Source organism: Trichomycterus rosablanca, chromosome 10 (assembly GCF_030014385.1).
Source record: "Trichomycterus rosablanca isolate fTriRos1 chromosome 10, fTriRos1.hap1, whole genome shotgun sequence".
Taxonomy (NCBI): domain Eukaryota; kingdom Metazoa; phylum Chordata; class Actinopteri; order Siluriformes; family Trichomycteridae; genus Trichomycterus; species Trichomycterus rosablanca.
Window position 1 is genome coordinate 18,083,233 of NC_085997.1, and position 17,282 is coordinate 18,100,514.

At 39.3% G+C, this 17,282-nt stretch overlaps 1 protein-coding gene across 3 annotated transcripts in view; it reads right to left on the minus strand.

Annotated features, from left to right (window-relative positions):
* ptprea (protein tyrosine phosphatase receptor type Ea) overlaps positions 1–17,282 on the minus strand; it is a 154,662-nt gene that overhangs the window by 40,201 nt on the left and 97,179 nt on the right. For 2 of the 3 annotated variants that reach the window (XM_063002897.1, XM_063002896.1), the window contains exons 4-6: positions 14,219–14,281; positions 8,741–8,834; positions 8,269–8,342 (exon numbers count right to left, since the gene is read on the minus strand). In XM_063002897.1, coding sequence (XP_062858967.1) covers positions 8,269–8,342; positions 8,741–8,834; positions 14,219–14,276 — 226 coding nt within the window. In that variant the 5' untranslated portion in view covers positions 14,277–14,281. Of the gene's footprint in view, positions 1–8,268; positions 8,343–8,740; positions 8,835–14,218; positions 14,282–17,282 lie in introns of those variants that run through there. The other variant, XM_063002898.1, reaches the window with a different exon arrangement.

Sequence of the window (17,282 nt, forward strand, 5' to 3'; positions counted from 1 at the left end):
AGGGTTAAGGCAGTGCTGGATAATAATGGTGGTCACACAAAATATTGACACTTTGGGCAAAATTTGGACATGTTCACTGTGGGGTGTACTCACTTATGTTGCCAGCCATTTAGACATTAATGGCTGTGTGTTGAGTTATTTTTAGAAGACAGTAAATCTACACTGCTATACAAGTTGTACACTGACTACTCTAAGTTATATCCAAGTTTCATGTCTATAGTGTTGTCCCATGAAAAGATATAATGAAATATTTGCAGAAATGTGAGGGGTGTACTCACTTTTGTGATACACTGTATATAATTAGCAAAGACCCCAGGATTGATCCTTGAGGGACCCCACAGGCAATCGTATAACATTTTAAAACACACAGAGACTCAGTAAGAAATGTCAAGTAATGACAAATAATGTCAAACTCCATTAATTGGGAATAAAATCAAACCCAGGACCTTGGAGTATTGCATACTGTTAAACAAGACTGAGCAAAAATAATACACTGTGTGTGTGTTTGCTCCGTGATGGACTAGCGACCTGTATGGTGTGTTTCCTGCCTTTCACTCAGTAAATCAGACACTGCAACCCTGACCAGAATAATGAGGTGGAAAAACAGTAAAATAATAAATGAATAGATGAATAAATTAAATTGAATAAATCAATGAATACATTAACTTTGGTTGTTAAAAAGGAAATTATGGGAATCATGAGCCAGAAGGTAAGCACTTGCATAAGTAATAGTAATAATATATTAATAATAATAATAATAATAATAATAATAATAATAATAATAATAATAATAAGAAGAAGAAGAAGAAGAAGAAGAAGAAGAAGAAGAAGAAGAAGAACATAATATATTAATAAGAATAATATATTAATAAGAATAATAATATAATAACAATAAAAGTAATAATATATTAATAATAAAAAGAAGGATAAGAATAATATATTAATAAGAATAATATATTAATGAGAATATAATAATAATAATAATAATAATAATAATAATCATTTGCTAATTACTAACAGGAGTAACACTTTAAACTAACGTAAATTAGAAGCTGTGGGTGACTATAGCTATTTAACTATAGCTGTTAATTACAGATGATATTCAGTGAGCAGGTGCATGTGCATAACAGGGAGTTAATAACTAAAGTGCACACATCAGCATTCAGACTGTAAACATTACTCTGAACATACAGTAAGCTCTGGTACTGTCATGCACAGGTTACACATGTGGGCAGTGTCTTAGATTTATTATTTACAGTTTAAAACAACATTGATTAAGAAGCACTATTAGGCCCAGCACCACAGTGTGATAATGTGGTGTACCCACAGACTAAAATGCATATAAATACCACAAACATACTGTATACTTAATTTCTTTCAAATCCAATTAAAAAAAAGTAGGGAAGTAAAATACAAAAATACAAAGAGCAGTCATTTGTAAACCTATACTGAGCTTTAACTAAAACATGCATGTGTTGAAAAGCGCTCTAAACCATTCAAATGAAAGCAAGTTAACCTAGGCACTATGTCAGTTCAGAAGCTAAAGAAAAAAAAAGTCATTTCCGACAAGAGATCTAACCACAGAAAGTATAGTGGTACAAAAGACAGCTAACAAAGATCAAACATCATAAGAGGCCAACATGAAAACTAAAAACATATTCACATTTCGATGTATATAAAAGGTCGTAAAACTTTAAAAATGTGTTCATTATTTTTTGTGAGGTAAAATCACTACTTTTTGTTATAGTGCATTGTGGTAAAATGTGCGAAAAGTTAACTGGGGGTAAAAGAAGAAGGAAGTTCTTGCTGTAGAAAATAGTCAGGCTAGATGCAGTTTCAGTTTGATAAGTTTCACACAAAGATTGTTTGAGAGAGTCAAACATCTTAAAAATTTGAACTGGCTAGCTAAATGTGTTGCTGAATTAATGTAAAAATGTAGTTTAATAATGCTACAAAAATGTGTTAACAAACAGTTTATAATTTATAAGTAACATACACCAATTAAGCATAACATTATGACCACCTCTTTGTTTCTACACTCACTGTCCATTTTATCAGCTCCACTTACCATACAGAAGCACTTTGTGGTTCTACAATTACTCTGTGGTTCTTAATCCACCCTGTTTTTCAATGGTCAGGACCCCCACAGGACCACCACAGAGCAGGTATTATTTGGGTGGTGGATCATTGGTGGTGGTGACACTGACATGGTGGTGGTGTGTTAGTGTAAGTTGTGCTGGTATGAGTGGATAAGACACAGCAGCGCTGATGGAGTTTTTAAACATCTCACTGTCCCTGCTGGACTTAGAATAGTCCACCAACCTAAAATATCCAGCCAACAGTACCCCGTGGGCAGCGTCCTGTGACCACTGATGAAGGTCTAGAGCAGAGGTCACTAACAGGCGGACCGCGGTCCGGGTCCGGACCCAGAAGCTGTCCCATACGGACCCGGACCTAACCTGACGGAGCGCTTCTATTTTAACCGGCGCAGCTTTTGTAGTCTTTACGGTAGCGGTTTAGCGGATGAGAACCAATCACGTGACACCACTCAGCCAATCAAGTCTGTGCATTCCAGCCGGTAAACACTGCGACTGCAGTGCAGACAGTTGAGAGAGTTAGAGGCGAGTTACATGTGAAAAGACGGTGGAAAGAAAAAGAAAGATAGCGAATGTAGAAAAAACTAAGGGAGAGATACAGACAACTGTGTAGGAGAAAGTTGAGAAAAAGACGAGTGAGACAGGAGACAAATGGCGCTCTCCAAAAAAGAAACGTGTACAGCGAAATTACAGCATTTAATCCATGATGGAGAGACTCATTTCTGTTCTTACTTCCCACTGGAGCACAATTTATTTTTATTTTCTATTAATTTGATAAGAGAAAGGTTTTATAAGGTGGGGCGGTCCGGGTCCTCTCTGTGTGTGCATGTTCTCCCCGTGTCCGCATGGGGTTCCTTCGGTGCTCCGGTTTCCTCCCACAGTCCAAAAACATGCAAGTGAGGTGTATTGGAGATACTAAATTGTCCATGACTGTGTTCGATATAACCTTGTGACCTGATGAATCTTGTGTAATGAGTAACTACCGTTCCTGTCATGAATGTAACCAAAGTGTAAAACATGACGTAAAAATCCTAATAAATAAACAGACATTTGATTTGACAGTTATTGATAACATGCAGATGTTGATACAACTACTAGGCTACATTATACTATATTGTATATATGTTATAGTGGTTAAGGTACTGGACTAATAAACAGAAGGTTGCCGGTTCAAGCCCCACCACCACCAAGTTGCCACTGTTGGGTCCCTGAGCAAGGCCCTTAACACTCAATTGCTCATTGTGTAAGTCGCTTTGGATAAAAGCGTCTGCTAAATGCTGAAAATGTAAATATCAATATATTTACATTTTAGTTAAACATTCCGGACCTTTGCTTCAAGAAATTTTCTCTAACTGGACCCCTTTAAATTTTAGTTGAATACCCCTGGTCTAGAGGATGACCAACTCAAACAGCAGCAATGGATGAGCGATCATCTCTGACTTTACATCTGCAAGGTGGACCAACTAGGTAGGAGTGTCTAATAGAGTGGACAGTGAGTGGACACGGTACTTCAAAACTCCAGCAACGCTGCTGTGTCTAATCCACTCATACCAGCACAACACACACTAACACACCACCACCATGTCATTGTCACTGCAGTGCTGAGAATGATCCACTACCTAAATAATACCTGCTCTGTGGTGGTCCTGTGAGAGTCCTGACCGCTGAAGAACAGGGTGAAAGCAGGCTAAAAAGGTATGTAAAGAAACAGATGGACTACAGTCAGTAATTGTAGAACTACAAAGTGCTTCTATATGGCAAATGGAGCTGATAAAATGGACAGTAAGTGTAGAAACCAGGAGGTGGTTTTAATGTTATGAATGATCGGTGTATTTCTTATATCCAGACCTACTGGTCATTTTATTATTTTAGACACATGAACCAGTAATGACTGTAACTCTTTTTTTTGCTTTGCACAATTCAGCCCCCTGTGCCTCAATCACCAACAGTAAAATACTACACTAATATTGCTTTTATATAACCTTGACAATTACATGACATTTTAGAGGTCATGTAGACAGCACTGTTTGCTTTCCTGTATAAGATTATCAATTGTTACTAGATATATTAGATCCAAACAAGCTCCTTTCTTTAGGTCAAAAATTACTACCATAATTATGCTCAAATAAACATTATTACTAAATCAATTCTAGAGATGCAGAGATAATAACTGTGCTTCCAATTGGATGGCAAGAATTTCATAACATGATGTAAAACTGAAATTATGTATTGATGAGCAACACAAAACATATAAAGATTATTGATATATTTCAAATAAATAAATATATTTTAATCAACAGAATTAGAACAGGGCTAGGGTTCCAATCTATCCCAATGCATTGTCCATGTTTTTTGTCTTTGGCATTGAGGACTCACTGTCCATTTTTCCCCAAAACAAGTTCAAATGTGGACTCATCTGGCCACTGCACACATTTTAACTGTATTTTGGTCTCTGCTTTGTCAAGTCAAATTTATTTGTATAGCACATTTTACAGTAGACATTGTCTCAAAGTAACTTTACAGAATCCAGGACCAACAGACCAAAAACCTCTGTTGAGCAAGCAGAGGAGGACATCTGGATAGAATTGATGTACAGCTTTCTCTTTGCATAACAGAGTTTCAGGTTGCATGTTTGATACAGTGACAGAGGTTTTCCGCAGTACTCTCATGCCCATGTGGCCATATTTATCACAGTAGCATGATGGTTTCTCACGTAATGCCATACGAGGGCACTAAATGTCATGCACATTCAACAGTGGTTTCCAGCTTTGCCTTACCAAGATTAAGATTTCTCTATATTCCCTGGATCTTTTAACACTGTTATGTATGGTAGATTGTGAACAAATATAAAATTATTTGTAATCTTGCACTAAGGATTGTTAGTTTTGAACTAACTGACAATTCTCTACTTAAGCTTGGAACAAATAACACTTTTACCGTGTTGCAGACACAGTCATTTTCTTTAGATTATGTTACAGTGGGGCCAAAAAGTATTTAGTCAGCCACTGATTGTGCAGGTTCTCCTACTTAGAAAGATGAGAGAGGTCTGTAATTTTCATCAACCCTAACCCCCAAGAATTTATTTGTAAATTATGGTGGAAAATAAGTATTTGGTCACCCACAATCAAGCAAGATTTCTGGCTCTCACAGACCTGTAACTTCGTCTTTAAGAAGCTCTTCTGTCCTCCACTCGTTACCTGTATTAATGGCACCTGTTTGACCTCGTTATCTGTATAAAAGACACCTGTCCACAACCTCAAACAGTCAGACTCCAAACTCAACCATGGACAAGACCAAAGAGCTGTCGAAGGACACCAGGAAGAAAATTGTAGACCTGCACCAGGCTGGGAAGAGTGAATCTACAATAGGCAAGCAGGTTGGTGTGAATAAATCAACTGTGGGAGCAATTGTAAGAAAATGGAAGACATACAAGACCATTGATAATCTCCCTCGATCTGGGGCCCCATGCAAGATCTCATCCCGTGGGGTCAAAATGATCATGAGAACGGTGAGCAAAAATCCCAGAACTACACGGAGGGACCTGATGAATGACCTGCAGAGAGCTGGGACCAAAGTAACAAAGGCTACCATCAGCAACACACTACGCCGAGAGGGACTCAAATCCTGCAGTGCCAGGCGTGTCACCCTGCTTAAGCCAGTACATGTCCAGGCCCGTCTGAAGTTTGCCAGAGAGCATATGGATGATCCAGAAGAGGATTGGGAGAATATCATGTGGTCAGATGAAACAAAAATGGAACTTTTTGGTAAAAACTCAACTCGTCGTGTTTGGAGGAAGAAGAATGCTGAGTTGCATCCCAAGAACACCATACCTACTGTGAAGCATGGGGATGGAAACATCATGCTTTGGGGCTGTTTTTCTGCAAAGGGGACAGGACGACTGATCCGTGTTAAGGGAAGAATGAACGGGGTCATGTATCGTGAGATTTTAAGCCAAAACCTCCTTCCATCAGCGAGAGCATTGAACATGGAACGTGGCTGGGTCTTCCAGCATGACAATGATCCCAAACACACCGCTAGGGCAACGAAGGAATGGCTCCGTAAAAAGCATTTCAAGGTCCTGGAGTGGCCTAGCCAGTCTCCAGACCTCAACCCCATAGAAAATTTGTGGAGGGAGTTGAAAGTCCGTGTTGCCCAGCGACAGCCCCAAAACATCACTGCTCTAGAGGAGATCTGCATGGAGGAATGGGCCAAAATACCAGCTACAGTGTGTGCAAACCTGGTGAAGACTTACAGGAAACGTTTGACCTCTGTCATTGCCAACAAAGGTTATGTTACAAAGTATTGAGTTGAACTTTTGTTATTGACCAAATACTTATTTTCCACCATAATTTACAAATAATTTTTTTTTTAATCCTACAATGTGATTTCCTGGATTTTTTTTCTCATTTTGTCTCTCATAGTTGAAGTGTACCTATGATGAAAATTACAGACCTCTCTCATCTTTCTAAGTAGGAGAACCTGCACAATCAGTGGCTGACTAAATACTTTTTGGCCCCACTGTAGTCAAATAAAAAAAAATGATGATTATTAACAATTCTTGTTGTCCCAACTTCAAAAATGGGGGTTGTAACTTTAATCATCCATGGTTTACTTTTTTATGATTTCTATAAATGGTCATTTACCTTTGTAGTAATAAGTACTAATTTCTTAATAGTGATTAGACTGACTGTTAACAGTTTTGTGCCTATATAAATAGGACTTGTTTCACTGCATTATTAGACTAACCCACCAACATTACAAAAATAAAGCTCTGTAAGAGGGTGGCAGTTTGCATGTTCTCCCTGTGTCTGTGTGGGTTTCCTCCGGGAGCTCCGGTTTCCTCCCACAGTCCAAAAACATGCAGTCAGGTGGATTGGAGACACTGAATTGCCCTATAGGTGAATGGGTGTGTGTATGTGTGTGTGTGTGTGTCTGCCCTGCGATGGACTGGCACCCCATCCAGGGTGTTTCTGTGTGCCTTGCGCCCATTGAAACGCTGGGATAGGCTCCCAGCACCAGCAAGGTTCAAAGCAGCTTTAGGTCAAACTTTATCACAAACTACTGTACAAAAGCAAACCTACATGGAGCAATAGAAAGAAAAATCAAAGTATCACCATCTAGGAACCACCAACAAACAGGTGTACCATGAAGCAAAGGATGTTGGAACACAGGTGTCATTCCTCAGGTGTCGAGTAAGCTTTACTTTACTGTGAGTTAGAAGCTGTCAGGTAAGAAAAATATCTTGTATAGCTCGTAAAAATCAGCTTAAAGCTCTTCTAAAACTGTTGTTGATATTATAAACATAGAAAATCCTTCTGGAAATATTTTGAATGCAGATAAAACAAAGATTTATATGATCACAATGACCAGAAGTATGATTAAAGAAGAAAAGGTGAAGTATTTAAACCAGACAACACTGCTCCTATTGTTAAGCATATTGGTGGTATTATTTTACTCAGAGAACTTTCTGCTGCCAGTAACGGACTCAATAAAGACAGAGTATTTACTGAAGATGTGTCAGTACAACCGCAAACCATTAGCCTGGATATTAAATTGTGGACGACAATGGGTGTTCCAATAGTACATTTACCAAAAACACATTAGAACTTTTTCGAAATGCGATATCAGGCTAAAATAAAGCTGTTCGCATGACTGTTAGAAGGGACATAATCCATATTTAGGTGTACTGTGTTTATGTATTTTTGAATCAGAACATTTTGTTTAAATTTAATCTACGCCAGCAAACCTATTACCTAAGTTGCTAAATGTATATTTTTGAATTCATTTGAATCCCCAATCCTGATATCAGGCACTCGGGCATCTACATACAGACATGACCCACTGTAGCTCTCACCAGGATAAAGCAGTACGGGGCATTTAGTACAGGGCTGTGGGAGCTCAGCAGTTAGCACTCCATAAGCAGTTTTAGCTTGTATTCATCACAACTCTAATCACAATTCACTTGTATAAAAGTGTCTGCCAAATCCAGTAAATGTAAAAGTGGTGGAAAACATAAAAATATAAAGTAAATAAATAAAAAGGACATATAAGGAGATACTAATCCAGGTTATTAGACAATTTGTATTAAATTTCTTATTAAATTAGAGATTTCTTTGAGAAAAGAAACTAAGCACCAGGGAGGAAAAGAAGAAAAAATAACAGCTCATGGTACCTTGTTCTTCCAGAATGCCATTTGGTATCTTCTTGTCGACTACTGTGATGTCAGCTTTTTGTCGGCTTTTGAACCTGATCACACAATAGGTATAACAGAAACATGTAGTAAAGTCATACTCAGAAATGTGTTTTACGTTTGTAAATGGGGAAGAATATGAACTTCCTAAAAACATTGTACCTAAAAGTTAACTTACCATCGCAAACTGAGGCTGTTTTTTCTCATCAGCGGTCAATTATTGCTAGCCAAATTCAATACAACGCGCTTTCACCTCAGAAAACCCGACAACTACATCTGCTCTAGACAAGTTCTGAGTTTAATGTTGTGTGTGGGTAGGTCTCACTTTCAGTTCCTGGCCCTGCCTTCCTGAAGTGGGATGTACATCTAAAGATGACGTAACTCATAACAGGAAAGTATGTGTGTAGGCTGTGTGTGTATGTTGTGTGTGTGTGTGTGTATGTCTTTGCGATACCTGAGGCAGTAGCAGGCCACCAGAGCCACGATGAGTGCAAGCAGTGAGAGAACGATCACTATGACCAGGATATGAGACTTCTGCCCATCAGGTACTAGAGGAAGAAGGAGAGGCACTCAGACCCACAGCAAACAAAAGAACAGGAAACTGAGCCCCTACTGAGCCACGCATGCCAGAATAAAACTTCTTGACCCTTCTCTCTACAGCGCATTTTCAATGTTTTGGTGACAATGGGAAACCTTAGTCATTCAACAAACACTGGGTTGTGGTGTTACATAGTATTACAACACAGCTGACTATTCAGACTGCCACTACAGCACATTTAATCCATGCCAGAGTCAGCATGACGGCATTAGCAGAAAGCTAGTGCTTATATGAAGCCTGAAAGTCACAACATGTCCAAAGCACCAATTAAATTCTTTATATGATTACATACAAAGCTTCACATTTCATCATGTATTTACTTTACTATTTTAACCAGAAGTGGTTGTAGTAAATTTTGTCTTGATTGTAGTAAATTTCATCGCCCTCATAAGAATCTCATATTCAATCTTTAACAATCTAGCACACATGAATGCAAGTCAGGTCATTGTAGACCAATCTAAAACCATTTAAAGCGTATGCAACCAATTTAACATTTTAGGGCATCATCTACAGTAGCCATCTGTAGTTTCATTTAATCTGCATTGATTTACTTTAAAAACCCTTGTAAATGGTCATTAACGATTGGACCAGAAAATAGATCAGCTCAACACGAGCAGTAATCAATACATTTAGATCACATAGAAATGAAGAATTTAATTCTAATGCTATATGCTATGAAAGCTACACTATATTGCCAAAAGTATTCGATCGTCTGCCTTCACACGCATATGAACTTGAGTGACGTCCCATTCTTAATTCATAGGGTTTAATATGATGTCGACCCCTTTGCAGCTATAACAGCTTCAACTCTTTTGGGAAGGCTTTCCACAAGGTTTAGGAGTGTGTTTATGGGAATTTTTGACTATTCTACCAGAAGTGCATTTGTGAGGTCAGACACTGATGTTGGACGAGAAGGCCTGGCCTACAGTCTCCGCTCTAATTCATCCCAAAGGTGTTCTATCGGGTTGAGGTCAGGTGCAGGCCAGTCAAGTTCTTTCACACCAAACTCGCTCATCCATGTCTTTATGGACCTTGCTTTGTGCACTGGTGCACAGTCATGTTGGAACAGGAAGGGGCCATCCCCAAACTGTTCCCACAAAGTTGGGAGCATGAAATTCTCCAAAATCTCTTGGTATGCTGAAGCATTAAGAGTTCCCTTTGTTCACTGGAACCAAGGGGCCGAGCCCAACTCCTGAAAAACAACCCCACACCATCAAATTTTACAAAATGCAGTCAGACAAGTACCGCTCTCCTGGCAACCGCCAAACCTAGACTCGTCCGTCAAATTGCCAGACGGAGAAGCGTGATTCCTCACTCCACAGAACACATCTCCACTGCTATAGAGTCCAGTGGCGGTGTGCTTTACACCACTGTATCCGACGCTTTGCATTGTGCTTGGTTATGTAAGGCTTGGATGCAGCTGCTCGGCCATGGAAACCCATTCCATGAAGCTCTCTACACACTGTTCTTGAGCTAATCTGAAGGCCACATGAAGTTTGGAGGTCTGTAGTGATTGACTCTGCAGAAACTTGGCGACCTCTGCACACTATGCGCCTCAGCATCCGCTGACCCTGCTCTGTCATTTTACGTGGCTACCACTTTGTGGCTGAGTTGCTGTCGGTCCCAGTCGCTTCCACTTTGTTTTAATACCACTGACAGTTGACTGTGGAATATTTAGTAGTGAGGAAATTTCATGACTGGACTTGTTGCACAGGTGGCATCCTATCACGGTACCACGCTGGAATTCACTGTGCTACTGAGAGCGACCCATTCTTTTACTAATGTTTGTAGAAGCAGTCTGCATGCCTAGGTTCTTGGTTTTATACACCTGTGGCCATGGAAGTGATTGGAACACCTGAATTCAATGATTTGGATGGGTGAGTGAATACTTTTGGCAATATAGTGTATATGACAATTTCTAGCTTATGTGTCCAATTATTATCTTAGAGAGGCTTTCACATAACATTCTTAAATTTTTTTTAGATATAGTTTAATTTGATACAAAAAAGAGGCAAAATAAGACTATAAGGTTATATAAGTAACACCGTTCTAAGAATTACAAAAAGAAATGACATCATTCTTTTGCACAACAGTTTTTATGTGAATGTAATATATATATATATATATATATATATATATATATATATACACACATATACTGGTGCTGGTCATAAAATTACAATATCATGAAAAAGTTGATTTATTTCAGTAATTCCATTCAAAAAGTGAAACTTGTATATTATATTCATTCATTACACACAGACTGATATATTTCAAATGATTATTTCTTTTAATGTTGATGATTATAACTGACAACTAATGAAAACCCCAAATTCAGTATCTCAGAAAATTAGAATATTGTGACAAGGTACAATATTGAAGACACCTGGTGCCACACTCATCAGCTAATAACTCAAAACACCTGCAAAGGCCTTTAAATGGTCTCTCAGTCTAGTTCTGTAGGCTACACAATCATGGGGAAGACTGCTGACTTGACAGTTGTCCAAAAGACGACCATTGACACCTTGCACAAGGAGGGCAAGACACAAAAGGTCATTGCTAAAGAGGCTAGCTGTTCACAGAGCTCTGTGTCCAAGCACATTAATAGAGAGGCGAAGGGAAGGAAAAGATGTGGTAGAAAAAAGTGTACAAGCAATAGGGATAACCGCACCCTGGAGAGGAGTGTGAAACAAAACCCATTCAAAAATTTTATGGAGATTCACAAAGAGTGGACTGCAGCTGGAGTCAGTGCTTCAAGAACCACCACGCACAGACGTATGCAAGACATGGGTTTCAGCTGTCGCATTCCTTGTGTTAAGCCACTCTTGAACAAGAGACAGCGTCAGAAGCATCTCACCTGGGCTAAAGACAAAAAGGACTGCTGAGTGGTCTAAAGTTATGTTCTCTGATGAAAGTAAATTTTGCATTACCTTTGGAAATCAAGGTCCCAGAGTCTGGAGGAAGAGAGGAGAGGCACAGAATCCACATTGCTTGAGGTCCAGTGTAAAGTTTCCACAGTCAGTGATGGTTTGGAGTGCCATGTCATCTGCTGGTGTTGGTCCACTGTGTTTTCTGAGGTCCAAGGTCAACGCAGCCGTCTACCAGGAAGTTTTAGAGCACTTCATGCTTCCTGCTGCTGACCAACTTTATGGAAATGCAGATTTCATTTTCCAACAGGACTTGGCACCTGCACACAGTGCCAAAGCTACCAGTACCTGGTTTAAGAACCATGGTATCCCTGTTCTTAATTGGCCAGCAAACTCGCCTGACCTTAGTCTATGGGGTATTGTGAAGAGGAAGATGCGATACGCCAGACCCAACAATTCAGAAGAGCTGAAGGCCACTATCAGAGCAACCTGGGCTCTCATAACACCTGAGCAGTGCCACAGACTAATGGACTCCATGCCACGCTGCATTGCTGCAGTAATCCAGGCAAAAGCAGCCCCAACTAAGTATTGAGTGCTGTACATGCTCATACTTTTCATGTTCATACTTTTCAGTTGGCCAACATTTCTAAAAATCCTTTTTTTTTATTGGTCTTAAGTAATATTCTAATTTTCTGAGATACTGAATTTGGGGTTTTCATTAGTTGTCAGTTATAATCATCAACATTAAAAGAAATAAACATTTGAAATATATCAGTCTGTGTGTAATGAATGAATATAATATACAAGTTTCACTTTTTGAATGGAATTACTGAAATAAATCAACTTTTTTCTGATATACTAATTTTATGACCAGCACCAGTATATATATACTATATACAGTGGGGGAAATAAGTATTTGATCCCCTGCTGATTTTGTAAGTTTACCCCCTTACAAAGACTTGAACAGTCTATAATTTTTATGGAAGGTTTATTTTAACAGAGAGAGACAGAATATCAACAAAAAATCCAGAAAAAAAACATTAAATAAAAGTTATAAATTAATTTGTATTTAATTAAGGGAAATAAGTATTTGATCCCCTACCAACCAGCAAGAATTCTGACCCCCACAGACCGGTAATGTGCCCATGAGGCACACAAATTAGTCCTGTCCCTGTATGAAAAACTCCTGTCACAGAATCAGTTTCTTCCGTTCAAATCTCTCGACCACCATGGGCAAGACCAAAGAGCTATCAAAGGACGTCAGGGACAAGATTGTAGACCTGCACAAGGCTGGAATGGGCTACAAGACCATCAGCAAGAAGCTTGGTGAGAATAAGCTCCCTTGAGATCATTGACAAGCTCCTCCCGTGTAATTCTGGACTGACCTCACCTTTCTCAGAATCATTCTTACCCCACGAGGTGAGATCGAATTCTGAGAAAGGTGAGGTCAGTCCAGAATTACACGGGAGGAGCTTGTCAATGATCTCAAGGGAGCTGGGAGCACAGTCACCAAGAAAACCATTAGTAACACACTTCGCCGTAATGGATTGAGATCCTGCAGTGCCCGCAAAGTCCCTCTGCTCAAGAAGGCTCATGTACAGGCTCGTCTGAAGTTTGCCAATGAACACCTGAGTGATTCAGAGAAAGCTTGGGAGAATGTGATATGGTCAGATGAGACCAAAATTGAGCTCTTTGGCATCAACTCCACTCGCCGTGTTTGGAGGCAAAGAAATGCCCGGTGGGGATGGTGTTCTTGGGGTCATATCCAGCATTTCTCTGCTCCCAGCTCCCTTGAGATCATTGACAAGCTCCTCCTGTGTAATTCTGGACTGACCTCACCTTTCTCAGAATCATTCTTACCCCACCAGGTGAGATCTTGCATGGAGCTCCAGAGTGAGGGCGTTTGACTGTGATCTTGTATTTCTTCCATTTTCAAATGATCGCACCAACAGTGGTCTCTTTCTCACCAAGCATCTTGCTGATGGTCTTGTAGCCCATTCCAGCCTTGTGCAGGTCTACAATCTTGTCCCTGACATCCTTTGATAGCTCTTTGGTCTTGCCCATGGTGGTCGAGAGATTTGAACGGAAGAAACTGATTCTGTGACAGGAGTCTTTTATACAGGGACAGGACTAATTTGTGTGCCTCATGGGCACATAACCGGTCTGTGGGGGTCAGAATTCTTGCTGGTTGGTAGGGGATCAAATACTTATTTCCCTTAATTAAATACAAATTAATTTATAACTTTTATTTAATGTTTTTTTTCTGGATTTTTTGTTGATATTCTGTCTCTCTCTGTTAAAATAAACCTTCCATAAAAATTATAAAGTCTTTGTAAGGGGGTAAACTTACAAAATCAGCAGGGGATCAAATATTATTTCCCCCACTGTATATATATTTCTATAACTTTAAATAGAAACAATTGCAATAGAATCAAAGTCAAAGTTCCAGATCCTACATGAAACTTACCACTGGTACTGTTTGTAGCAGTGGACATTGGTGATGTCACAGACAGAACTAGTACCATTGTGGCTGCAGAAAAAAAAAGAGAGAGACGGTTAATTACTTGTGAATTTAAAATGTTATACATGCATATAAATTAAATAAAGATTAAAAAGTATAACTAACAGGTGCTTGCATATTTACTAGATTTGTACTGTATCTCTAATTGGCAGTCAGGTGGCAGAGAGGTCTACAACACTAGCCTACCACCGCTGAGATCTCAATTTGTATATCAGCTTTGCTGTCTGCATTGCTACACAGACATTATTGCCCATGTCTGGGTCTGGGGGTCCAAAGTCCTACAATGGATTGATGCCCTGTCTAGAGCATTCTTGCCTTGTGCCCAGTGTTTCTTGGACCCGCCACGACCCTAACCAGGATAAAACAGTTGAAAATGAAATTAAAAAAATAAAAATATCTGTTTGGTTAATAAAAAAATGTGCATATTATAATTCTAATATGATTGTTGTTTATACAGGGTGTCCCCAACGTCTGGACACATAGCATATACACCGATCAGCCAACATTAAAACCACCTCCTTTTTTTGGTAGTTTTTAAATACCAAATCCACTCACTGTCCACTCTGTTAGACACTCCTACATAGTTGGTACACCATGTAGATGTAAAGTCAGAGACTGCTCTTCTATTGCTGCTGTTTGAGTTGGTCCTCTTCTAGACCTTCATCAGTGGTCACAAGGCGCTGCCCACGGGGTGCTGTTGGCTGGCTCAGTCCAGCAATGACAGTGAAGTGTTTAGTGCATCAGCATTGCTGTGTCTGATCCACTCATACCACACACACTAACACACCACCACCATGTCAGTGTCACTGCAGTGCTGAGAATGATCCACCATCTAAATAATACCTACTCTGTAGTGGTCCTGGGAGAGTCCTGATCATTGAAGAACAGCATGAAAGGGGGTAACAAAGTATGTAGAGAAATAGATGGACTACAGTCAGTAATTGTAAAACTACAAAGTGCTTCTATATGGTAAGTGGAGCTGATAAAATGGACAGTGAGTGTAGAAACAAGGAGGTGGTTTTAATGTTATGGCTGATCAGTGTATATCACTAACTATAACTATATGTTTATAGTGGCATCACAAATAGTGGAAATACATTAAATATGTTATTGATAAATATTCTAATGAAATAAAATGTTGAAAAATGTATTTATTGAACACCTTTTAATAATAATAATAATAATAATAATAATAATAATAATAATACACAACGTGCAATAATGTTATTACACCACTAGATGGTGGTCATAATTCATAAATATTGGCCAAGCAGACAATACATTTTTTGTTTCTAGTTACTGTACGCAAAACGTTATTATTTTTAGTGCTGTTTTAAAAATAAGTTGTGCTAAATTCACAGATACGAATTAGGGAGTTAAGTTTTGAACTAGATAAAACCAGCAACTGTGACTCATCAGTAAAAATCTGTCTAGAATTACCTTATTAGGTCAAAGTAGGTATTGAAATGAATCCAAACTGGACAGTGCCCCAGTTATTTACAGTGTAACACACACTCTCCTGTCCTCTTACATACCTACACATTGGGTCAATTTACTCACTCATTTACTAAAATACACACACCCTTGGAGCATTTATTTACTTATTCAGCATGCTTTGGGAAGGTCAGAGTGAACCAGCCTATCCAGTAGAATATGGTAAAACTGTTCATAAACATTACCTGAAGGCAAGGATCTATCCCAGATCCTTAGGGCACATGTTGCTGTACCTCAATGCTATTTAAATACACAGATCAGCCATAACATTAAAACCACCTCCTTGTTTTTACACTCACTGTCCATTTTATCAGCTCCACTTACCATATAGAAGCACTTTGTCTTTCTACAATTACTGACTGTAGTCCATCTGTTTCTCTGCATGCTTTGTAAGCCCCCTTTTAGTGGTCAGGACCCCGTGGGCAGCATCCTGTGACCACTGATGAAGGTCTAGAAGATGACCAACTCAAACAGCAGCAATAGATGAGCGATCGTCTCTGACTTTACATCTACAAGGTGGACCAACTATGTAGGAGTGTCTAATAAAGTGGACAGTGAGTGGACACGGGATTTAAAAACTCCAGCAGCACTGCTGTGTCTGATCCACTCATACCAGCACAACACACACTAACACACCACCACCATGTCAGTGTCACTGCAGGGCTGAGAATGATCCACAACCTAAATAATACCTGCTCTGTGGTGGTCCTGTAAAAGAGTAAAAGGTGAGAGACAGATGGACTACAGTAAGTAATTGTAGAACTACAAAGTGCTTCTATATGGTAAGTGGAGCTGATAAAATGGACAGTGAGTGTAGAAACAAGGAGGTGGTTTTAATGTTATGGCTGATCAGTGTAACTGAACACATTCATAAAATGTTGGGACAGCAATTTGAGGCTAAGAAAGTAGTAACATATTTAACAAACACATAAAACAGGTGATGCAACCATGCTTGGGTATTATAATACCATCCAAGGAAGACCTAGTCCTTTATGAGCAAGGAGAATTGAACCTTGCCATTTTGCCACAAAAGTATCAGTAAATAGTTCAGAAGAATGTTTCAAACAAGCAGTTTGAAAGCTATGGCCTGTCATAATATGAGAGTGTATTAGTGCCTATGTCATTTGTAACTCACATACCTGTGGGGGTATCAGTAATATTTATTTATTTATTAGGATTTTAACATAATTTTATGCCACTTTGATTACATTCATGACAGATACAGTAGTTACTGGTTACATAAGATTCATCAGTTCACAGTCATGGACAATTTTGTATCTCTAATTCACCTCACTTGCACGTCTTTGGACTGTGGGAGAAAACTGGAGCTCCCAGAGGAAACCCACACAGACACAGGGAGAACATGCACACACCACACAGAAAGTACCCGGACCACCCCACCTGGGGAACGAACCCAGGACTTTCCTGCTGTGATGCCATACCGCCCAGGCACCAGTAATGGTGAAAAATAAACAGACATTTTGGAGCAATGTATGCAGTCTTCTAGACTTCTGGC